The sequence below is a fragment of the Elephas maximus genome, chromosome X (genome assembly GCF_024166365.1).
Source record: "Elephas maximus indicus isolate mEleMax1 chromosome X, mEleMax1 primary haplotype, whole genome shotgun sequence".
NCBI classification, from domain to species: domain Eukaryota; kingdom Metazoa; phylum Chordata; class Mammalia; order Proboscidea; family Elephantidae; genus Elephas; species Elephas maximus.
Window position 1 is genome coordinate 20,417,265 of NC_064846.1, and position 24,128 is coordinate 20,441,392.

At 43.8% G+C, this 24,128-nt stretch overlaps 3 protein-coding genes across 4 annotated transcripts in view; all 3 read left to right on the top strand.

The window, feature by feature from the left end:
* The window catches only part of LOC126069069 (zinc finger protein 75A-like), a 217,041-nt gene that overhangs the window by 134,820 nt on the left and 58,093 nt on the right, over positions 1 to 24,128 (top strand). The window lies entirely within an intron of this gene.
* Positions 1 to 24,128, top strand: part of LOC126069551 (zinc finger protein 449-like) — a 190,314-nt gene that overhangs the window by 74,487 nt on the left and 91,699 nt on the right. The window lies entirely within an intron of this gene.
* On the top strand, positions 15,560 to 23,692 carry LOC126069453 (zinc finger protein 449-like). The gene is made up of 4 exons (XM_049872897.1): positions 15,560 to 15,913; positions 17,822 to 18,026; positions 22,511 to 22,627; positions 22,806 to 23,692. Exons 1-4 carry the CDS (start codon positions 15,560 to 15,562, stop codon positions 23,690 to 23,692), a joined length of 1,563 nt encoding a protein of 520 aa, XP_049728854.1.

Consider the following 24,128-nt stretch of genomic DNA (forward strand, 5'->3'; position numbering starts at 1 on the left):
CAATGGAATTTAGGGGCTCAGTGTCCCCAGCTTCCTGATTGTCTGCCCATATGTCCCCACCCCAAATTTCAGGATTCCATTTCTTCTCAATCAATGGCCTTAATTTAACTTCAGACACCTCTCAAGGGTGGCAATTGAGCTGGCATTGTAATTCAGCCACTCTTACAATAAGACTCTGGGTTTGGTTTATCGGCAATATCAGCTCTGTTACTACAAGAAATAAGGCTCCCTTTCAAAGCACAAGTGGAAACTTTGAAGTCATTTATGTAGCACCTGAGCTTTGACTCTGAAGCCATGAGCACATCTCTTTCTTTCACCAGCTCGTCTAGCAAAAGTAGGACCATCCAACCAGCTTCCTTATACTTCTGGTTCTGACAGAACCGTAGAAAGATATCACACATGTGTTCACCCAGAGCCTCACCTTTTGCCAACACCTGATCTATCGGTGGTGATATTTTGCGTATTTGTATTGCTACCTCATGCCATGGACCGTCGATACCCTCTTTACTGCTGGAAGCAGGGTCATCACCATTTTTAAGACTAGCCAGACTTGAGAACCAATTTAGAAAACTCATCCTTACAATTTTGTTTCTCTAGAATCACTCTCAGTACCAAATGCCTTTGGCTGGGTTCTCTAGAGAAGCAAAATCAGTGAAGCGTATAAATATATACAGAGAGACATTTATATCAAAAAATGCCTCACACGATTGTAGAGGCTGGAACGTCCCAAGTCTGTGGATCAGGATCGAGGCTTCTCCTGATTCATGTAGCTGCAGGGGCTGGCAAACCCAAGATCGGCAGGTCAGAGACCAGGACTCTTGCTCACAGGCTGTGAATATCGACGAATCCCAAGGTCGGCAGGCAAGACTGCAAGGCTTCTCCAGATTCGTGTAGCTGCAGGGGCTGGAGAACCCAAGATCGGCAGGAAGGAGAGCAGGGCTCCACTCACAGGCTGTGAAGATTAACAAAACCCGAGATCGGCACATAAGCTGATAGCGCAAGTCCCAAGAATGGGAGGTCAGATGAACAGGAAGACTCAGCTAAAAGCCAGAATGTCTGCTTATATTCGGATGCAGGCAACACCCAAAGGAAACCCCCCTTCAACTGAGTGGATACTTACAGCAGATGCCATCATGGGAGTGATCACATATAAACACTGAGAATCATGGTCCAGCCAGGTTGACACACAATCTTATCCATCACAAAGGGCATCCCAATTGGTAAAAGTATACCTATTTGCAGATGATATGATCTTATATACAGAAAACTCCAAAGAATCTACAAAAAAATTACTGGAACTAATAGAATAATTCAGCAAAGAATCAGGATACAAGATAAACATACAAAAATCAGTTGGATTCCTCTACACCAACAAAGAGAACATCGAAAAGGAAATCACCAAATCAATACCATTTACAATAGCCCCCAAGAAGATACAATACTTAGGAATAAACATAACCAGAGATGTAAAGGACAAAGAAAACTACAAAACACTACTGCAAGAAACCAAAAGGGACCTACATAAGTGGAAAAACATACCTTGCTCATGAATAGGAAGACTTAACATTGTAAAAATGTCTAATCTACCGAAACTGATCTATAGATACAATCCAATTCCGATCCAAATTCCAGCGACATTTTTTAATGAGGTGGAGAAGCAAATCACCAACTTCATATGGAAGGGAAAGAGGCCCCAGATAAGTAAAGCATTACTGAAAAAGAAGAAGAAAGTGGGAGGCCTCACTCTACCTGATTTTAGAACCTATTACACTGCCACAGTAGTCAAAACAGCCTCGTGCTGGTACAACAACAGACACATAGACCAATGGAACAGAATTGAGAAGCCAGACATAAATTCATCCACCCATGTGCAGCTGATATTTGACAAAGACCCTGAGTCCATTAATTGGGGGAAAAGACAGCCTCTTTAACAAATGGCGCTGGCATAACTGGATGTCCATCTGCAAAAAAATGTAACAAGACCCATAACTCACACCATGTACAAAAACTAATTCAAAATGGATCAAAGACCTATGTATAAAATCTAAAACAATAAAGATCATGGAAAAAAAATTGGGACAATGCTAGGAGCCCTAATACACGGCATAAACAGAATACAAACCATAAGTAACAATGCAGAAACTCACGAAGAGAAGAAACTAGGGAACTGGGAGCTCCTAAAAGTCAAACACTTATGCTCACCAGAAGACTTCACCGAAAGAGTAAAGACAACCTACAGACTAGGAAAAAAAAATTTAGCTATGACATATCCGATAAGGGTCTAATCTCTAAAGTCTACAAGATACTGTAACACCTCAACAACAAAGATACCCAATTAAAAAATGGGCAAAGGATATGAACAGACACTTCACCAAAGAAGACATTCAGGCAACTAACAGATACATGAGGAAATGCTCACGATCATTAGCCATTAAGAAATGCAAATCGAAAGTATAATGAGATAGCATCTCAGCCCCACAAGGTCAGCACTAATCCAAAAAACACCAAATAATAAATGTTGGAGAGCTTGTGGAGAGGGTGGACAGACACACAGACATACAGAAAGACACAGACACACGGACAGACATACAGACACACAGACAGACACAGACAGACACACAGAGACAGACAAACACACAGGCACACAGACAGACACAGACACACAGACAGATACAGACAGACACACAGACAGACACAGAGACAGACAGACATGCACAGACACACAGACACAGACACACAGACACGAACAGAAACAGACACAGACACACAGACAGACACAGAGACAGACAGACACAGAGACACACACAGACACGCAGACAGACACAGACACACAGAGACAGACACAGAGAGACACACAGAGACAGACACACAGACTCAGAGACAGACACACAGATACACAAAGACAGACACACGCACAGGTAGACAGACACACACACAGGTAGACAGACACACGCACAGGCAGGCAGGCAGACGCACAGATGGACAGATGCACAGAGACACGCACAGAGACACATGCACACACAAACACATGCAACACAGACACACACATGAAGAGAATCTTTCTTCAGCAACATTTTTCAACTATTTTTTTCTAGAAGAAAATATGTATCGGTAATATTTCTCTCATAAGTGTTGGCTTTTTATGTAAATTCAATTTTTTAAATTTCCAAAATCAACAGTTAAATTGATAAATTCTTCCTGAAATGATACTAGCCTGAGAATGAACTTAAACAAGAAAACGCAGACCATCATATAAGTTTTTCTGTTACTTGATAAGATATATACTTGTCATATTTAAAACAATAAATGATTTACTACTATCTTACGAAACATTGCATTGCGGGGGAATAGTAGTTCTTTTTCCCCCCAGGCAAACTCTCTATTTTTTTTTTAATTTTTATTGTGCTTTAAGTGAAAGTTTACAAATCAAGTCAGTCTCTCACACAAAAACTTAAATACACCTTGCTGAAAAAAAAATTTTTTTTTACTCCCAATTGTTCTCCCCCTAATGAGACAGCTCACTCCCTCCCTCCACTCTCTCTTTTCCTGTCCATTTCGCCAGCTTCTAACGCCCTCTACCCTCTCATCTCCCCTCCAGGCAAGAGATGCCAACATAGTCTCAAGTGTCCACCTGATTCAAGAAGCTCAATCCTCACCAGCATCCCTCTCCATCCCATTGTCCGGTCCAATCCCTGTCTGAAGAGTTGGCTTTGGGAATGGTTCCTGTCCTGGGCCAGCAGAAGCTCTGGGGGCCATGACCACCGGGGTCCTTCTAGTCTCAGTCAGACCATTAAGCCTGGTCTATTTACGAGCATTTGGGGTCTGTATCCCACTGCTTTTCTGCTCCCTCAGGGGTTGTCTGTTGTGTTCTCTGTCAGGGCAGTCATCGGCTGTAACCGGGCACCATCTAGTTCTTCTGGTCTCAGGCTGATGTAGTCTCTGGTTTACGTGGCCCTTTCTGTCTCTTGGGCTCGTAATTACCTTGTGTCCTTGGTGTTCCTCATTCTCCTTTGATCTAGGTGAATTGAGACCAATTGATGCATCTTAGATGGCCGCTTGCTAGCGTTTAAGACCGCAGATGCCAGGGAGTGGGGCTATTCTTGATCCCTTGTGGTAAAACAGTCCAGCAATATTGAGTCTTAGTTCCTGAGGTGGGATCCTCCCACTCAAAAGCAAATATCTCTTGGGACTTTCTTACAGAGGGACACAAGAAAAAGCATCTTTCAAGTCTAGAACTGTAAACCACGCACAATCCGCTGGAAAGAGTGTCAGCAGAGTGTATGGTTTGGGTACCACTGGGTGAATATCCTCTGCTATCTGAGTCATGGCCCATAGGTCTTGTACAAATTGATACTCTTCAGTGCCTGGTTTTATTATGGGTAGAATAGGGGTGTTGTAAACAGACTTGCAGGAACGGATAAGTCCATGTGCCAAGAAGGTTTTGATTAAATGTTGTAGGCCTTGTTTAGCCTCCTGCTTCAAGGGGTACTGCTTGAAATGTGGAACGGTGTGGTTTGGTTTAAGCCTTACCTGGACTGGGGTTGCTGTCTTTGCCTTACCAGGGATTCTGGTGGTCCAGACCTGGGGTTTAACTTGATCCTGAAAGTGCTGGGGTAGGAGTAGAGATTCCGTAGGGGTGGCCACCTGCAAAAGGGCTGCTTGAAGAGCACAGGCTTTATCCGGTTCTACTCCTACTTGAAGTTGACCTGCTGAAAAGGTGACTTGAGCATTTAACTTGGTTAACAACTCCCTTCCCAAAAGGCAGATAGGACATTCAGGCACATACAAGAAACTATGAGTCAGCTCTGTACCTCCGACTTGACAGTCCATCTGTTGAAGGAATGGTTTATTGATAGGTTTTCCTGACACTGCAGTAATGGTCATGTTTCTTTTAGAAAGAAGGCCCTTCAGGTTATTTAAAACCAAATAGATTGTGCCCGTGTTCACTAAGAATTCAGCAAGATGTCCTCCCACTGTTACTGCAAGCTGGGGCTCCTTGTGGGAGATTAAGATTGGCTGGGTGGGTGGGAGGGAGCCCCTGGGCTCCCGTCAGTCCGAGCTATCGGCTGAGTTTTGGTAGCTGGGTTATGGGTTTCTTCTTAGGCTCTTGCATGGACTGGGTTGGCTGCGAGGGGCACTCCTGTTTCCAGTGGACTTCTTGTTTGCAGTAGGCACACCGCCTGGGGTCTAGCTTTAGGGGTCCTTGGGTTGGCCACAGGCCCTTTTGGGGCCCGTAAGAATTTACCTACGAGGTCTACTTGTGTGGTGAGTTACCTCCAAGAGCTGCTGCCAGAAGCGTGGCCTGTTTCATTTTTTTATTTTCCTTTTTTTCTCATACCTGGTCCTGATTATTGAAGACCTTAGAGGCAATCTCAACAAGTTGTGAAGTATCCATTCCTAGACCTCTTTTTAACATTTCAAGTTTCCGCCTGATGTCGGGGGTCCTTTGACTGATGAAAGTCATATTGATTAACCTAACATTCTCTGGGTCTTCAGGGTTTATATCAGTCAACTGCCGGTATGCTTCATACACCCGTTCTAAGAAACTAGAGGGATTTTCCTTGGGGCCTGGTTGTACATCCTGAAATTTTCTAAGGCTCTTCTCTTTTGGGGTCCTTTGCTGCCAACCGACTATCAAACAGTTTTTACAGTGTTCTAGCTGTCCTGCCCCCAGCTGATAACTTGGGTCCCAGTGTGGATCTGTGGCAGGCACAGCTTGGGCTGGCGGGAGTCTAATACTGTCCTGAGGGTTGAAGTTACGCAACCTGTCATCCTCTTGGCATGCCTTTTCTAAGACCATCCTCCGTTCCTCTGGAGTTAGAAGAATATTTAGGAGTGATTGACAGTCGGCCTGATTAGGGTGATGTGCAGCAAAGATGGACACAAACAAAGCTTCTATGCATTTCGGGTCATCTCTATACGCTGGGAGATTATTTTTCCAATTATACAGGTCAGAGGTGGAGAATGGTGTATGGACCCAGATAAAGCCTCTAGGCTGGCCATTGTGATCCAGTCCAGCAGGCATTTGTCTCAGTGGAAATTTCCCTGAGGAGACTCAGGTGGACCCCTGGCCAAATTGCACCCCACTGGGGAGACTATTCCCTGGGCAGGACCGGGAGTTTCTGACTCATGGGGGGCCGGCCAAGCTCCCACCAAAGGGGTAGCTGTCACCGCAGTAGGCACGAGGGCCACGGTAGCTGGCACCGGGCCAGGAACCGGGCCTACACCTTCAGGTGGATAAGGAGGAAGGGGCACAAGTGGAGATAAGAGACTGAAGGGGTACAGATTGCTCTCTGAGCCTGGAAGGATTGGGGGCTTCCTATCTCCCATCTCTTTTTTCTCTGCTGCCTGTACCATTAGCTTGCACTATTTTTGTAGGTTCTTATTCTGCCAGAGAGACATAAAGGTTTGCACATAGGGGGTTTCATCCCAGTTTCCCTCGCTTTTGCAAAACAGATCTAACTGTAAAATGGTAGAATAGTTAAGTGACCCATACTCAGGCCACATTTCACCAGACTCCAACTGGTACTGGGGCTCTCTTTCTTCATAGGCTCATAACTAAAGAAGGGGAACATTTGGGGCCCATATTTAACTCACACACTGACATGCTCACTCAGAAACAGAGGTTTTTATTTAGCCCAAGAAACATCCTTCTCTTTTCTCATAGTTAAGACTCACACACAAACAACCTGAACTTAACTGAACCACCATAAACGAGGTTGCCCGTTCTCTGCCATTGGCTAGGGGGAGTGGTGGGGCAAGATAACGAGGATGATCGTAGTAGGGCTTCAATGACCCCCCTCCATGGGGATGTCTTAGTCCTATCTCAATCCTCCAGATACCTCCCCACCTCAGAGCCAGAACCGTGGTCAACCAGAAACTAGGGTGCCCATTCTCTGCCGTGTGGCTAGGTGGAGTGGCGGAGTAATGAGGATGATCTTAGTAGGGTTTCAATCCTTCCTAATGGGGCAGTTCTACTCTGTCCTATAGGGTCACTATGAGTAGGAATCGACTCAATGGCAACGGGTTAATACAAACTTTTACAACTCAACAACAAAAAGACAAACAACCCAATTATGAAAATAGGCAAAGGACTTTGAATAGACATTTCTTCAAAGAAAATATACAAATGGCCAGCAAGCACATGAAAAGATGCTTAATGACATCATCCACTAGGGAAATGCAAATCAACGCCATGATGAGATACCACGTCACACCCACTGGGATGGCTATAATAATCATAATAAAAGGAAAATAACAATTGTTGACAAAGATGTGGAGAAATGGGAATCTTCACATATTACTGCTGGGAAAGTAAAATGATGCAGCCACTGTGGAAAATCGTTGAGCAGTTCCTCAATAAGTTAAACATAAACCAAACCAGTTGCCATCGAGTCAGTCCCAACTCATGGAGACCCTTTGCGTGCAGAGTAGAACTGCGCTCCAAAAAGTTCCCAAGACTGTGACTTTTTGGGGGCAGATTACCAGGCCTTTTTTCTGAGGCACCTCTGGGTGGGCTCAAACCCCCAAACTTTCAGGTATTTGTTGTTAGGGATTGAATCCTGTCCCCCAAAAACGTGTGTCAACTTGGCTAGAGCATGATTCCCAGTACTGTGTGATTGTCCATCATTTTTTTTAATTAACTTTTATTGAGCTTCAAGTGAACGTTTACAAATCAAGTCAGTCTGTCCCATATAAGTTTACATACATCTTTCTCCGTACTCCCACTTGCTCTCCCCCTAATGAGTCAGCCCTTCCAGTCTCTCGTGACAATTATGCCAGCTTCCAACTCTCTCTATCCTCCCATCTCCCCTCCAGACAGGAGATGCCAACACAGTCTCAAGTGTCCACCTGATATAATTAGCTCACTCTTCTTCAGCATCTCTCTCCTACCCACTGTCTGGTCCCTTTCATGTCTGATGAGTTGTCTTCGGGGGTGGTTCCTGTCCTGTGCCAACAGAAGGTTTGGGGACCATGCCCGCCGGGATTCCTCTAGTCACAGTCAGACCATTAAGTATGGTCTTTTTATGAGAATTTGGGGTCTGCATCCCACTGATCTCCTGTTCCCTCAGGGGTTCTCTATTGTGCTCCCTGTCAGGGCAGTCATCGGTTGTAGCTGGGCACCATCTAGTTTTTCTGGTCTCAGGATGATGTAGTCGCTGGTTCATATGGCTCTTTCTGTCTCTTGGGCTCGTAAGCGCCTTGCGTCCTTGGTGTTCTTCATTCTCCTTTGATCCAGGTGGGTTGAGACCAATTGATGCATCTTAGATGGCTGCTTGCTAGCGTTTAAGACCCCAGACGCCACTCTTCAAAGTGGGATGCAGAATGTTTTCTTAATAGATTTTATTATGCCGATTGACTTAGATGTCCCCTGAAACCATGGTCTCCAGACCCCTGCCCCTACTACGCTGGCCTTCGAAGCATTCAGTTTATTCAGGAAACTTCTTTGCTTTTGGTTTAGTCCAATTGCGCTGACCTCCCCTGTATTGTGTGCTGTCTTTCCCTTCACCTCAAGTAGTTCTTATCTACTATCTAATTAGTGAATGCTCCTCTCCCACCCTTCCACCCTCCCCCGTCTCGTAACCAGGAAAGAATGTTTTCTTCTCAGTTTAAACTATTTCTCAAGTTCTTATAATAGTGGTCTTATACAATATTTGTCCTCTTGCAACTGACTAATTTCACTCAGCATAATGCCTTCCAGGTTCCTCCATGTTATGAAATGTTTCACAGATTCCTCATTGTTCTTTATCGATGCGTACTATTCCATTGTGTGAATATACCATAATTTATTTACCCATTCATCCGTTGATGGGCACCTTGGTTGCTTCCATCTTTTTGCTGTTGTAAACAGTGCTGCAATAATCATGGGTATGCATATATCTGTTCGTGTAAAGGCTCTTATTTCTCTAGGATATATTCCAAGTTGTGGGATTGCTGGATTGTACGGGAGTTCTATTTCTAGCTTTTTAAGGAAACGCCAAATCGATTTCCAAAGTGGTTGTAGCATTTTACATTGCCACCAGCATGTTTACGTCTTCCAATCTCTCCACAGCCTCTCCAACATTTATTATTTTGTGTGTTTTGGATTAATGCCAGCCTTGTTGGAGTGAGATGAAATCTCATTGTCGTTTTGATCTGCATTTCTCTAATGGCTAATGATCGTGAGTATTTCCTCATATATCTGTTAGCTGCCTGAATGTCTTCTTTAGTGAAGTGTCTATTCATATCTTTTGCCCATTTTTAAATTGGGTTATTTGTCTTTTTGCAGTTGAGCTTTTGCAGTATCATGTAGATTTTAGAGATCAGGCGCTGATCAGAAATGTCATAGCTAAAAACTGTTTCCCAGTCTGTAGGTAGTCTTTTTACTCTTTTGGTGAAGTCTTTGGATGAGCATAGCTGTTTGATTTTTTAGGAGCTCCCAGTTATCCAGTTTTTCTTCTACATTCTTTATAATGTTTTGTATACTGTTTATGCCATGTATTAGGGCTCCTAGCATTGTCCCTATTTTTTCTTCCATGATCTTTATCCTTTTAGATTTTATATTTAGGTCTGTTTATCTGGAAATGTCTTAATTTCACCTTCATATTTAAGACACAGTTTTGCTGGATATATGATTCTTGGCAGGCAATTTTTTTCCTTCAATTATTTAAATATGTCATCCCATTGCCTTCTTGCCTGCACGGTTTCTGCCGAGCAGTCCGAGCTTATTCTTATTGGCTCTCCTTTGCAGGCGACTTTTCGTTTATCCCTCACTGCTCTTATAATTCTCTCTTTATCTTTGGTTTTGCCAAGCTTGATTATAATATGCCTTGGTGACTTTCTTTTAAGATCTACCTTATGTGTCCAGCATTTTTTATCTGATGTGATTTTCCTATGTGTTGTAAATCCTACCTCTATGACGTTAATGAGGTGGGACTAGCAGCAGTTATGTTAACAAGGAAGGACTCGATCTATAAGATTAGGTTGTGTCTTAAGCCAATCTCCTTTGAGATATAAAAGAGAGAAGTGAGCAGAGAGAAGGGGGGGCCTCATACCACCAAGAAAGTAGTGCCAAGAGCAGAGCGTGTCCTTTGGACCCAGGGTCCCTGCACTGAGAAGCTCCTAGTCCAGGGACAGATAAATGACAAGGATCTTCCTCTAGAGCCATTAGAGAAAGAAAGCCTTCTCTTGGAGCTGATGCCCTGAATTTGGACTTCTAGCTTACTTGGCTGTGAGAGAATAAACCTCTGTTTGTTGAAGCCATCCACTTGTGGTATTTCTGTTAGAGCAGCACTAGATGACCAAAACAGTTGTCAAGTGCTTGACCAACTGCACCACCCAGGTGTTCCCAAGTTAAACACAGTTTTACCATATTACCTGGAATTCCACTCCTACGATATCCCGAAAAGAATTGAAAACAGTGTTCGAACAAAAACTTGTACACGAATGTTCATAGCAGCACCATTCACAATAGCAAAAAGGCAGAAACAACCTAAAAGTCCATCAACAGGTGAAAGGATAAACAAAGTTTGATATATCCATACAATGGAATATCATTTAGCACTAAAATAGGAATGAAGTAATGATGCATGCTATAACAACGAACGTTGGAAACATGCTAAGCCACACACATAAATGTTGTAAGCTGACCTTACTAATGCCAGTAAATTTCCATTAGTCCTTAAACAGGCCCAAATCAGATTTGGCCTGCACCACATGCACAGAAGGGCCAGCTGTGACCGCTAATTGGCCTGAACAGAGGACACAGCCACAGGAGGAACAAATCAGAAGGAGAATCATCACCCGGACCCTATTTCAAAGCAAGAGGTCCGACAAGAACCACATCACCTCCTGTTTCCGGGCTACGTTCTAGAGTTTTCACTCCACAGAACACCTGCATGGCTGCCATCTTGCTGCCCAAATCACATATAAGCCCTGCTTTGCCGTAGCTTCCTGACCCCGATCAGAGGAACTTCCTCCTGGCTCCTTGCTCTGTGCATTGCAATAAAGTTACTTTCTCTTTTTCAAAGACTGGTGTCCAGATAATTGGCAAGTCTGAGCACGTGGGACAAGGACCCTCCTTTCCAGGTTTGGTAACAATTTTGGTGCCTGTAGGGTAATGCTATTCAGCTATATACATCCCCTCCCTAATGCAATCAGCTTTGCTCTTCCCCAAAGCATACTGGGGATGAATTCGGGATGGACTTGGGCTAAGGTACAAGGCCGGGAGTGGCATAACTGGGCCAGCAGCCAAGGACGAAGAATGCCTTCGTGGCAAGAAGGAAAACATCTGGGCCTGGACCTCAACTCCCTGGGAACGCTAACTACCCAAGGACGTGGGAGAAAAACAATGAGCCTTGGTCCCAACTGGAATGGTATATAAGCTTGTGTCCCTTGCTAGGTGGTTGCGGAAAATACTCCAGCCGGCCGCCACTGGAGAAAGCAGCTGCTTGCCCGTGTAAGCAAGTTTTTCCTGAATAAACGTATGAATGTGGATCACCTTTCTTTGGACTGGGCACAAGTATGCATCTCTTCCAGTCGATTGCCAGCTTGTTGTCTTCCAATTTTCTTGGCATAGATGTGTGAGCACCACCAGTGCTGCATCCATTTGTTGAAACATCTCAACTGGTTTTCTGTCAATACATGGAGGCTTGTTTTTCGCCAGTGCCTTCAGTGTAGCTTGGGCTTCTTCCTTCAGTACCGTCGCTCCTTGACCATATGCTACCTCCTGAAATGGCTGAAGGGCAACCAGTTCTTTTTGGTACGGTGTCTGTGTATTTCTTCAACCTTCTTTTGATGCTTTCTGAGTTGTTCAATATTTTGCCCATAGAATCCTTCAGTATTGCACCTCGAGACTTGAATTTTTTCTTCAGTTCTTTCAGCTTGAGAAAGGCCGAGCATGTTCTTCCCTTTTGGTTTTCTATCTCCAGCTCTTTGCACATGTCATTATAATACTTTACTTTGTCTCCTCGAGCTGTCCTTTGAAATCTTCTGTTCAGCTGCTTTACTTTATGATTTCTTCCATTTGTTTTAGCTACTCTATGTTCAAGAGCAAGTTTCAGAGTCTCCTCTGACATTCATTTTGGTATTTACTTTCTTTTCTGTCTTTTTAATGGCCTTTTGCTTTCTTCATGTATGATGTCCTTGATGTGATCTTACAACTTGTCTGGTTTTTGGTCATTAGTGTTCAACATGTCAAATTTATTCTTGAAATGGTCTCTAAATTGAGATGGGATATACTCAAGGTTGTATTCTGGCTTTCGTGGACTGGTTTTAATTTTCTTCATCTTCAGCTTGGACTTCCATATGAGGAATTGATGTTCTGTTCAGCACTGGGCCCCTGGACTTGTTCTGACTGATGATATTGAGCTTCTCCATTGTTTCTTTCCACAGATGTTCTGGGTTTGATTTCTGTGCTTTCATCTGTTGAGGTCTACGTGTACAGTCGCAATTTATGTTGTTGAGAAAAGATATTAGAAAGGAATAATTCATTATTCTTGCAAAATTCTATCATGTGATCTCCAGCCTCGTTTCTATCATCAAGGCCATATTTTCAAGTAATGATCTTTCTTTGTTTCTAACTTTCACATTCCAATCACCAGTAATTATTTCTGCAGCCTGAAATGGACCAAAGAGGCAATCAAGATGCACGGATGCATTGATAACACTACATGCAAGGTATTTATATTAAATAGATTTGTATCTGAGGACTCTCAGTTGTCATGTGGTTTGTCAGGTCTGACCCTAGGCAAATACAAGACTTACCTAGAAGGCTTCAGCGGGGAAGCTGCCCCTCCCCAACCAGACTTGGTTCACAGCCAATTCATGGCAGTCTCAGAAGGGAGTTGCAGTCAAGAACTCAGCTATGATCCTCTCCCGAACTAGCCATGCTCTTGCATTTCTGCTACATGGTGGTCTGTCTATGGGGGGCCCTCATACAGGCCTTCCTCAGGGATCTGCGGGAAAATAACAGAAGACCCAACACTCCTTTCTAAGCAATCCCAGAAGGAGAGGAGAAAGAGAGTGGGGCTGAAAGAGAATTGGAAGAAATAATGGGTGAAATTTTCCCATATTTGGTGGCAAAGAAGTTCACCAATATGAGAAGTTGTTGAGACCCCAATCAGGAGAAATACAAAGCAATCTATGAGTCAGGGCGTCAGAATTTGGCTGAGAATTCGGAAATTTTAAGGACTTCTCCCAAGAAGGTTCCCCACTCAGGGAAGCTACAGACGCACTGAGCCCTCAGAACACTTGGAATGAAGTTTGCACCTGCTCCCTTACGCTGGGGCGGAAGGGGGAGGAGCCTCACCTGAGTCCAACCCTCGGCCCCACCCATTCCCGCCCTTTAGGCCTGGGGGCGGGGCCGGATCCGGCGCATTTCCGTTTGCAGTTTGGCGCCCAGAGGAACCCTGAGGGAGCCCCAGCCAATCCTTTCTCGTCATCCACGTGAGTCCCGGGCAGGCGAGCGCGGGCTAGAGAGCTGTGGGCGCTGAGTTAGTGAGTTCTGTGGAGGCCGGAGGGTGTAGCCGACCTTGGGGCACGGGTGGTGGTGTCCAGGCTCCCTCCAGGCCAGGTGCGGACCACGCGAAGCGGCCCCGCCTGTCCTACCCCGGGTGGTCGGGCCTTCCTGGGATTCCTCCAGGGCGGGTGGGCGCCCGGTTCTGAGGCGGCGGGAGGCCACCGAAGAGCGCGCGGGACCGCGCCAGGCAGCAGCGTCCGATCTTAAACCAGATTTCCAACTTTTCCGGGACGTGTGCCGTTCGCCGTCCATCAGGTGCCGTCTCTGCGCACACTGTTGTATTCCTCGGTCCTGTGAGGGGGTTTGGAGCAGAAACCACCGGACCCGCGTGAAGGGGACTTTCAGTTCGGAGGGGAAGGAGCCCTGGGAGAGTCCAATCCCTAGTGGACGTGGTCGCCGCAGGCTTGGGTCGGTGAGGGGAGGGCTGGCCAGCTGTGAGGCTGAGCGGGCTAACGGGTGGGTCCACAGCCCAGGTCGGCACAGTTCCGAGATGCCCTCAGGCGACAGTGAGGTGCCTGGGCTTAGGGAGATGGAAGCTTCGGAGGAACAAGCGATAACCTTACTCTGTGCCAGGCAAGCCGCTATTCGCTTCCATGCAATTGCAGCCAGATGGCAAATTTTATGAAGTACATGTTGTTATCGTGCTCATGCTACAGCCTACTGGCACTGTATGTGAGCTAAGTCACTTCCTAGGCCACGCAGCTACCGGGTAACTGAAATCTGGTTATCGCTCTATCCTTAAAGTTCAGGCTACCTTCATGGAAAGGGCAAAATGGGGGCAGTACGTCGATTTTGGATGAGTAGGTACTGAGAGTCTGGAGCACCTTCCCCACCCCCATACCCACCCCACCCCCACCCCATACCCCCACCCTACCCCACCCCCACCCTACCCCACCCCCACCCCATCCCCCCACGCCACCCTGACCCCATCCCCCCACGCCACCCACACCCCATCCCCCCACGCCACCCCACCGCCCCACCCTACCCCCCACCCCCGCCTTGATTTCCACTGGAACAAAGAGGAAAGGTGCACAGAAAGTCATGTCAAATGCAGGTCTTGAGACCTGTTGAGATGTGTGTGACCTGCCTCTATGACCTCAGAGATAGCCCTAAGAATATTTTAACAAAAGCCTCTTGGAGTGTTATTGCAGGGAGTCTGTAAGGAGATGTTAGGGGAACAGCACATACCTGGAGGTGAGAAGAATGAGGGGCTGATGATTTGCTGTTCTTGCAAAGCATTGCTCCAGCTAAGGTCCCTTTGATTGAAGGCTATTAAAGGCTACTTGATGCTAGATGGGGAGCCATAGTGGCACAGTGGTTAAGCGATTAGCTGCTAACCAAAAGGTTAGCACTTTGAATCCACCAGCTGCTCCTTGGAAACAATGTGGGGCAGTTCTACTATGTCCCATAGGGTCGCTATGAGTCTGAATCCACTTGATGGCAATGGGGTTTTAATGCTAGATGGACATTCACATTATTTAAATGTATTGTTAGTATCCCTCCTCCATTTTTTTTTTGAGGCCAATCTATACTCAGAAATGCGAAAGTGTTGGAATTAAATTGGTAGCGGGGATGCAGTCATGTATACGGGGCTCTGGAAGGGCAGGTGTTCTTCACCAGAGGTCCTTGGAATTCTAGAGCAGAGCTACCGAGTAGAACGTTCCAGTGGTGAGCACTTGAGATGTGGCTAGCGTGACTGAGGAACTGAATTTTTATTTTAAATTTTGCCTTAAATCATCACGTGGGTCTTGTGCAGTTCTAAAAGATCCGTGGATGGCCTTGGAGATTTTGTAAACCTTATGGAATTATATGAATGTTTGTAGAGTTGGATATGGAGGTCTGTTTTTTGGGGAAGTGTGTCCACACCTTTCATCAGATTCTGAAAACCACCAGAAAGATGAAGAACTTCTGCTTTAGGGCTTTGGTGAAAAGTAAGGCAAGGGAGTGAGTAAGTATGCCCTCTGGTAACCACTGCTGTTTCTACTTTCTTGTGTTTTCCTGTCCTCAGCTATAGGTGACTCCTGGACTGTTAGATAAATTCTCAGCTGCTGGAAGGGAGCGATGGCTGTGGCCCTGGGCTGTGCAATCCAGGCCTCCTTGAATCATGGCTCCACGCTTAAAGAGTACGATACTGAGTGTGAAGTCTTCCATCAGCGCTTCAGGCAGTTCCAATACCAACAGGCAGCCGGGCCTCGTGAAGCTTTCAACAGCCTCTGGGAGCTTTGCTCTCAGTGGTTGAAGCCAACGATCCATTCTAAGGAAGAAATCCTGGAGCTGCTAGTGTTGGAGCAATTCCTAACTATTCTGCCCTCAGAGATAGAGACCTGGGTAAGGCTGTACCGCCCAGAGAACAGAGAAAGAGCTCTGGCACTGGTGGAAGACTTACAGAGAGAACTTGAGATACCAGAGCAGCAGGTGAGAAAAGAAGGTGGGATCTCTGTTGTCAGAGAAAAAGAAGTAGCAGAGGCAGCTGGGGCCAGCTCAGATGTCTGGTCTTTGTGTTATCCTTCAGCCCCAAGTCCGTTTCACTTTTTTCTTCTGCCAGACTCAGCATATGAGTCAGTGGTTCTGAACTCTCTGACCCAAACCCGGCCTACAACCGATACTTGGTAATGTCCCTTTAGCTATCCTGAAGTGAAATTCAGAGCAAATGTAACCTGTATACATACGTGCAATTAAAAAAAAAAACCCGTTGCTGCCGAGTCAATTCCGACTCATAGTGTGACCCTATAGGACAGAGTAGGACTGCCCCATATGGTTTCTAAGGAGCACCTGGTGGATTCGAACTGCTGACCTTTTGGTTAGCAGCCATAGGTCTTAACCACTACGCCACCAGGGTTTTCAATAAAAAAAACATCAATTTAATATGTATTCCAATGCCTTGGGGCCTAATTCAACCCAGGGCCTGTTTTTGTGCAGTCATGAGCTAGGAAGGGTTTTTACCTTTTTAAGTGTTTATTTAAAATAGATATATTTGACAGATTGAATCTGGCCCACAAAGACTGAAATATTTCCTGCCTGGCACTGTCCAGAAAAAAGCTGGACAACGCCTGAGTCAAGAAGATTCGAGCCGAAATCTAAAGCAACAGTTAAAAAAAAAAAACAAAAAACTAGCTTAGTATACACTGATAAAACTAGCTTAGTATACACTGATGGTGTCAGTGTGAGTCAGAATCGACTAGACAGTAACGCCCACCACCAACAGTGTGTATGTCGGTATACACTTGTTTGAGCTTGACTCCGCTGTTAGACCTAATGAAGTTGTCAGATGCTTGCATGTGTGCATAGAATCACTGTGAATGCAACAGGCAGCAATTCAGGCTGATACAGCTCAAATACTATGATCACTGTTGCTGCTGGTCATGTGATTTTCCAAATAAGTCTTGGTAAAATTCTGAGCGAAAATAGTATAGCCTTCCTCTGGTTTTCACAGTAGTGCATTCCTCGAAAATTCAAGTTATGCTAAAAGTATAAAGATATTTCTATTTATATGATGAAGAGGGTGAGGTTCTTGACAGGTCCTTTTTATCTATACGGGTGCCTGAGAGGGAGAGTCCAAGTTGTTTGGGATGTGCGACCATTGTGCATTGTGAATATTGTATCCCTGGCCCCCTAGACTCCAATAGCCACCACCTGCCATCACATCCAAGATGTCTCAGAGAGGTGGGGAAGGCAGTGTCCTTTGTTGAGAACCCCCCTGTGAAACCTCTGTCTGGGGAGGCTCCTGGCTGAGCCCAGGCCAGGATCTTTGGGAGAAGGCACGCAGTGCTTCTAGGTGGGCGTATGGGGCGCTGCAGCATGTGGGTTGGTGGGGCTGTGCAGTAGCTGTGAGCATCAGGGCAGGTGTCCCGCCCTAACAGGGGTCTTCCGAAGTGCTCTGCTGCCCTAGGAAGGACGGAGTTTGTAGTTCCCCACCTTTCCATCTCTTCTGGAATTTGCCGATTAATTTAGATTTTAGCATCGTATGGTCTAGACTTGTGCTGCCCGGTACAGTAGCTGCTAGCCACGTGTGGCTCCTGAGCACTTGAAATGTGACCAGTCCACACTGACGTATGTGTAAGTGTAAAATGCACAACAGAGCCCAAAGGCTTAGAATGTAAGATACCTCATTAATAATTTATATTAATTACATGTTGAATTGATGACGTTGTGGATATACTGGGTTAAGTAAAACATGCTATTAAGATTGACCTCTGCTGTTTCTTCCTATTGTTTTTGTATGGCCACTAGAAAATGTAAAATTACATCTGTGGCTCCCATTATACGCCCACTGGGCAGTGCTGGTCTAGACGTCAGAGTGATGGGTTCTGTCATTTCCCCCAGGTTGGTAGGCAGGAAATGCTCTTGGAAGAACTGGCACCAGTGGGAACGGCACACATACCACCAAACATCCAACTGGAGTCACCTGAGCTCCACGTCCTAGGACCTTCCCAGGAGGCCACCGTGGCAGAGGAGCAGATCCCACAGGCAGGGCCACAGTACCCGAGGGATGGTGATGATAGGAAATGCCAGCCCTTTTCCGAGCCAGGTAAGGCAAAAAGGGGCTTATGTTGCTTCTTTTGTTTCTGTTCTGAGAGAGCAAGAGCTCTCCAGGGTTGGGCCTGGGGTTAGAAACAGTGAGTACCCAATGGAAATGGACCTGTCTGAGAAAGAGGAGGAGGAGCAAATGATCTCTGGGAATAGCAGGGAACAAAGCAGTTAGAGAAAATGGGATTAGGAACCCGTTAAGCTAAGGACCCTGCTCAGAAGATTCTGCATCAGGAATTTGATACAGGCAAACTGTGTGAAATTGGATACCCTGGCTAAGGACTCATTTCCGGCAGCAAATCTTAAACATTTGGATGTGTGATGTTGTGGATCCTAAGGGCTCTCTGTCACTCTTGGGTCCTCCTCACTTGCTTTTCTGTGATAAGAGCTTCAGCTTAATACTTGGAGCAATATACGCCGTACTCAGAACCTTGAAAGGGGCTTCACTGCTTACAAAGTTATGAAACCCCTTGCTGTTGAGTTGATTCCAACTCATAGCCACCCTATAGGCTTTCCCAGGAGAAGCTGGTAGATTCGGACTGCCGACTTTTTGGTTAGTAGTGGGGCTGTGAACCACCATGAAGGACACAGCTATATCATTAAATCAAAACCTTTGAGAATCGTGTTTCTCAAAGTGCAATAAATGGACTGCCAAGATTCAAATCTCCTGGGGTGCGTGTTTCACAAGGGCACAGGGAATAATCTCACCTCTCAGGGGAGACTCCTCCCTGTGTTTGGCGAGGAGGGCTTGATCCCTCCAGACCTAACTAGAGCCTGTTGGAGACTGAGTGGAAAGCACAAGATGCGATAGTGGAATAAAAAAGAAAAAAATTTAAAATCATTGAAGAATTCTATTGATTGTGAAAGTTTGGATTGTATTCCCTGTGCGTATATATGTAATGAATATATATGAATATATGTAATGCATATGTGAATATATATGAATATATGTATATAGTCATTGCAAAAGACAGAACAGAGACAAGTATACCTTTCGCATTTTAGGAACACTTTCTGTTAACTAATAACTGACAAAATTGCATACCTATTGATGGACTGCAAACAAAAGTTAAATCCCTTTTTCAAACATGGCATGGTATAAATTAAAATATGACTGAGAACTGCATGTCTGTAAATCACTTTAACAGCCCCTTGAGAAAAGCTTTGCCAGACTTAGACTCCTGTCACTGGGAAAGGAGCTAATGGAGATAATCAAAACAAGGTTGAATAGAGGCAATTCAAGGCAGCTACTGCAATATGAGGGTCTACACTTTGTTAAAATAATGAATTTGCCTTCAATGAGAGGATAAACAAATGAAACCTTCAAAGAGAGGTCAGAAATGAAGGTCAGATATCAGATAGTATTTGTTTATGCTATTAAAATTGGATTATCACTTTCCTCCTGATCTACAGGGAATACATGTAAGGTAGAAACAAGATCTTGGAAATATTGCAGGATGAAAACTCCTATCAGGTGAAGGAAATGTTGGAGATGAAAAAAACATATTCAGGAGTTTGCAGGGCTCACTAGCAGGCAACCTATAAAACGTAGAATAGAAAACAAATTTGCATAGTGAAAACAGCAAACTGTGAGATGGAGCTGAGCTGAATGTTATGAAACCTGTGAAGAAATGCGTTTCTGCAGTGGAATGTGATCTAAGAAAGAGGTAAGCTTAAAAAAAAAAAAAACCCTCGTTTGAATTCAAACCAGACATTTCCAGATGCCAGAAGTAGATAATAATATTAACATTTCCATAGGTGTAGTGGTTAAGAGTGGGACTGCTAACCAAAAGGTCAGCAGTTTGAATCTCCCAGCTGCTCTTTGGAAATCCTATGGGCAGTTCTGCTCTGTTCTATAGGGCTGCAATGGCAACAGGTAGGTGTGAAGTGGTATCTTCCTTGCGGGTTTATTTGCATTTTCCTAATGACAACTGATGGTGAGCACCTTTTCATGTGCTTATTGGCCATTTGTATTCTTATTTTGGAAAAATGTGTATTCAGTGTTGGGAGGTTTTGATGATTGATTCAGCCTCGTGTTTTAGGTCTATTGAGATTTTCTATTTGTTCTTGAGTCAATTTATGTAGTTTGTATTTTTTTAGGAAATTGTCCATTTCTTCTAGATTATCTAATTTGTTGGAGTATAGTTGTTCATAGCATCCTTTTACAATCCTTTTTATTTCTGTAAGGTTGATAGTAATGTCCCCAGTTTCCTTTCTGATTTTAGTTATTTATGTCTTCCCTCTTTTTTCTTCTTCAGTCTATCTGGAGATTTGTCAATTTTATTGATCTTTTTAAAGAACCAACTTTTGGTCTCCTTAATTTTCCCTATTTTGTTGTTGTTGTTCTCTACTTCATTTCTCTCTGCTCTAATCTTTATTATTTCCTATCCTTCCAGTACCCTTGGGCTTGGTTTGGTCTTCTCTTTCTAGTTCCTCAAGGTGTAAAGATCGTTTATTGTTATGAGATCTTTGTTTTTTTTTAATGTTGGTGTTTACAGCTATAAATTTCTCTCTGAACACTACTGTCTTGGTTATCTAGTGCTGCTATAACTGAAATACCACAAGTGGACGGTTTTTACAAGGATAAGTTTATTCTGCCACAGTCTAGGAGGCTAGAAGTCCAAATTCAGGGCATCAGCTCAGGGGAAGGCTTTCCCTCTCTGTCGACTCTGGAGGAAGGTCCTTATCCACGTTCCCATGGTCTAGGAGCTTCTCTGCACAAGAACCTCAGGTCCTTGCTGCTTTCTTGGTGGTATGAGGTCCCTCTGTCTCTCTGCTCACTTCTCTCTTTTATATCCCCAAATAAATTGGCTCAAGACACAATCCAATCTTGTAGATTGAGTCCTGCTTCATTGACATAACTGCCGCCTGTGCCCCCTCATTAACATCATAGAGGTAGGATTATAACACATAAGAACATCACATCAGATGAGAAAATGGTAGACAATCATACAATGCTGGAAATGATGGCCTAGCCAAATAGATACACATCTTTTTGAGGGACACAATTCAATTGATGACACTGCCTTCCCTGCATCCCATAAGTTGTGATATGTTGTACTTTCATTTTCATTCATTTCCATGTATTTTCTAATTTCTCCTGTGATTTTTTTCTTTGACCCACTGGTCGTTTAATGGTGTGTTATTTAATTTACATTTATTTGTGAATTTTTCATTTTTCCTCCTTTTATTGATTTCTGGTTTCGTCCATTGTGTTCGGAGAAGATATTTTATATGATTTCAATCTTTTTAAATTTATTAAGACTTGCTTTGTGACCTAACATATGATCTGTCCTGGGGAATGATCCATGTGACTGGAGAAGAGTGTATATTGTGCTGTTTTTGGGTAGAATGTTTTATATATATCTGGTGGATCTGGTTGATTTATAGTGTTGTTCAGTTCCTCTAGTTCCTTATTGATCTTCTTTCTAGATGTTATGTCTGTTATTGAAACTGGTATATTGTGCACTTCCTATATTTTTATATAGTGTTCTGAAGTTAAAATTTCCCATCAGATTAACATTAGCCAAATTAATGTTCAAATACTGTTTTAATAATGATATTAATCTTTAAAGATTGTCATATATATGGCTCTTAAATCAGTATTTTCCAAACTTATGCCAGAGATAAGGAAGAGGGAGGGATGTGGAAAGAGAATTCAAACTACAACTCCTCTCAATAAGGAGAGAGGTAGTAGGGGACAGGGAGAGAGAAATATTCCTTGAATTTCAAATCAATACCCTTCTGAACTTGGGCTGAATCAAAAATGTGAAGACAGTTTTTGCTGGTTGCCAACCCAGTTTAGTTACCATTTTAATCTGAACATCTCTTAACTGAGTTTTGGAGCCCTGGTGGTGCAGTGGTTAAAGAGTTTTCGGCTGCTAACTAAAAGGTTGGCAGTTTGAACCCACCAGCGGCTCCACAGGAGAAAGATGTGGCAGGCTGCTTCCGTAAAGATTATAGCCTTGGAAATCCTATGAGGCAGTTCTACTCTGTCCTATAGGGTCGCTATGTTTTTGGAGTTGACTCAACGGCAATGGGTTTTTAACTGAAATTATTCCAGTAAACCATTTCAAAATTACCACTTCTTCCTCTCTCTCTTCACTTGGTACTGAAGAACACAGTGTTTCTCAGTTTTAATATGCCAAAGCTTTAGGTCAAATTTACTTCATTTTTTTTCTAACCTAAATAGTTGATTATCAAAATAGATATAGAACTAATGCAGTGCATTGATATCAACACGGAATCGATTTACTCCACTTCCATAGATATTGGAAAAGTTCTTTGAGTTGAAGAGGAAAGGATCTTCCCTTCATTTTGGTTTTGTTCTTACAGTTATAAAAACAATTGTCAGGGCCTCCAGATGAAGTAAACCTAATGGTGGAGGTTTAGGTACGGAGAGACTATTTTCTAAGAAATCACCCTGAATTGCAGAGAAACCAGTAGTAACTCAAACCATCATGGCCCCGTCTCTCTTTTGGCCAGAATATCCGATACCAAACCCTGACCTGAGCTTCCCATTGGAATATAGAGAAGAAGATCCACGGGTGAAGGAATTACAGAGCTCCGAAGGAGTAAAACAATTAGGTTTCTCCAGGATAGGTAAGTAATTGCTAATTGAATAGTCGACAAGAAAGAAAAGAAAAATTCAGCTTTAATCAGAGTAATGAACTTTGAGATTCTGTGTAGTGTTTTCTATCTTCCCACTAGTGGTTTTCTCTAACACTTTTTATTTTCCTTGGGACACTGTGGCATCTGAAATATCTATTTCTTCTCTCAGATTTTGATATTGGGAGAGAAAATGAAGATTCGTCAGAACAGAATAAACTAGAGAATACATGTGCATTTATTTTTCCTTTTGAGGAGAATGTTCTTCGTGGTCCCACTTTACAAAAAGTCTGTGGACAGTTAGAAAATCAATGGGGAAATCCCCCAAAGGAGTTACAGTTATCAAAGCTTTTAGATGATCAGAAACACTCTCCAGGAGAGAAATGTGAGAGCAACAACGCGGAAAAACCTCTCAGACTTGGACCCCATCAACAAAAGAATGCAGGAAAGGAACCTCACCGATGTTCTCAGTGTGGAAAATGTTTTGCTCGGAAGTCACAACTTAATGGGCACCAGAAAATTCATTCAGGAGAGGAACGTCACAAGTGCCCTGAATGTGGGAAAAGCTTCCTTCGTAATTCAGACTTGTACAGGCACAAACGATCTCATACAGGGGAGAGGCCCTATGAATGTACGATATGCAAAAAGCGATTCACTCGAAGGTCACACCTTACAGGGCACCAGAGAGCCCATTCTGGAGAAGCAGCATTTAAATGCCTTGAGTGCAGGAAAAGCTTTTGTTATGGACCAAACCTTAAAAGACATCTGAAAACTCATACAGGTGAAAAACCTCATAAGTGTTGTACTTGTGGGAAAGGCTTTATTGAACAGTCAGCTCTTACTTTGCACCAGAGAACTCACACTGGAGAGAAACCTTTTAAATGTAATTACTGTGAGAAAAGCTTTAGACATAAGCCAACTCTAGCTATTCACTTAAGAATTCATACAGGGGAGAAGCCATACAAGTGTAGCCATTGTTCCAAAGTCTTCAGACAGAGATCAGGCCTTATTATGCACCAAGTCTCTCACTTTAGCCAAGAATTCTCTAAGAAATGTTGAGGGAAACAGGTCCTACAGAAAGTGAAACTAACTCATAAAAGTCTTAACCTACAACAGCTTGTTTGTCTTCAGCGAAAAGTTTTGTTTGAGCTATAGGAACAGCTCTCCCCCCCTTTTTAAACCCATCGTCCAAGGCATATGAGTTCTAGAGTATCCACCTACTTTTGCAACTGTCCTAGAGTTGATTTGTTATGTCTCTAGAGCTCTTATTTCTTCATTGCAATGAAAATTTTTGTGCCCCAAGCCAACCATATCATAGGTGTAATTGTAAAACATATAAATGATGACATTCCTCTCAGGTCTGCAGTCAATATAACATATTCCCAGTAACCGTAGATGTGACCAATTGATGTGAATCTATGTATTATTTTAATTAAGTGTGACTGTATATGTCCTTCTTGTTTCAATCTCATTAACTAATAGTTTGAACAATTTA

Bases quoted from the DNA above. Each gene is read 5' to 3' on its own strand.
- LOC126069453 (XM_049872897.1), top strand. From the start codon at position 15,560: ATGGCTGTGGCCCTGGGCTGTGCAATCCAGGCCTCCTTGAATCATGGC. The intron at 18,027-22,510 runs GTAAGGCAAAAA...TCTTTTGGCCAG, and splicing joins CCAGCCCTTTTCCGAGCCAG to AATATCCGATACCAAACCCT. The intron at 22,628-22,805 runs GTAAGTAATTGC...TTCTTCTCTCAG, and splicing joins ATTAGGTTTCTCCAGGATAG to ATTTTGATATTGGGAGAGAA.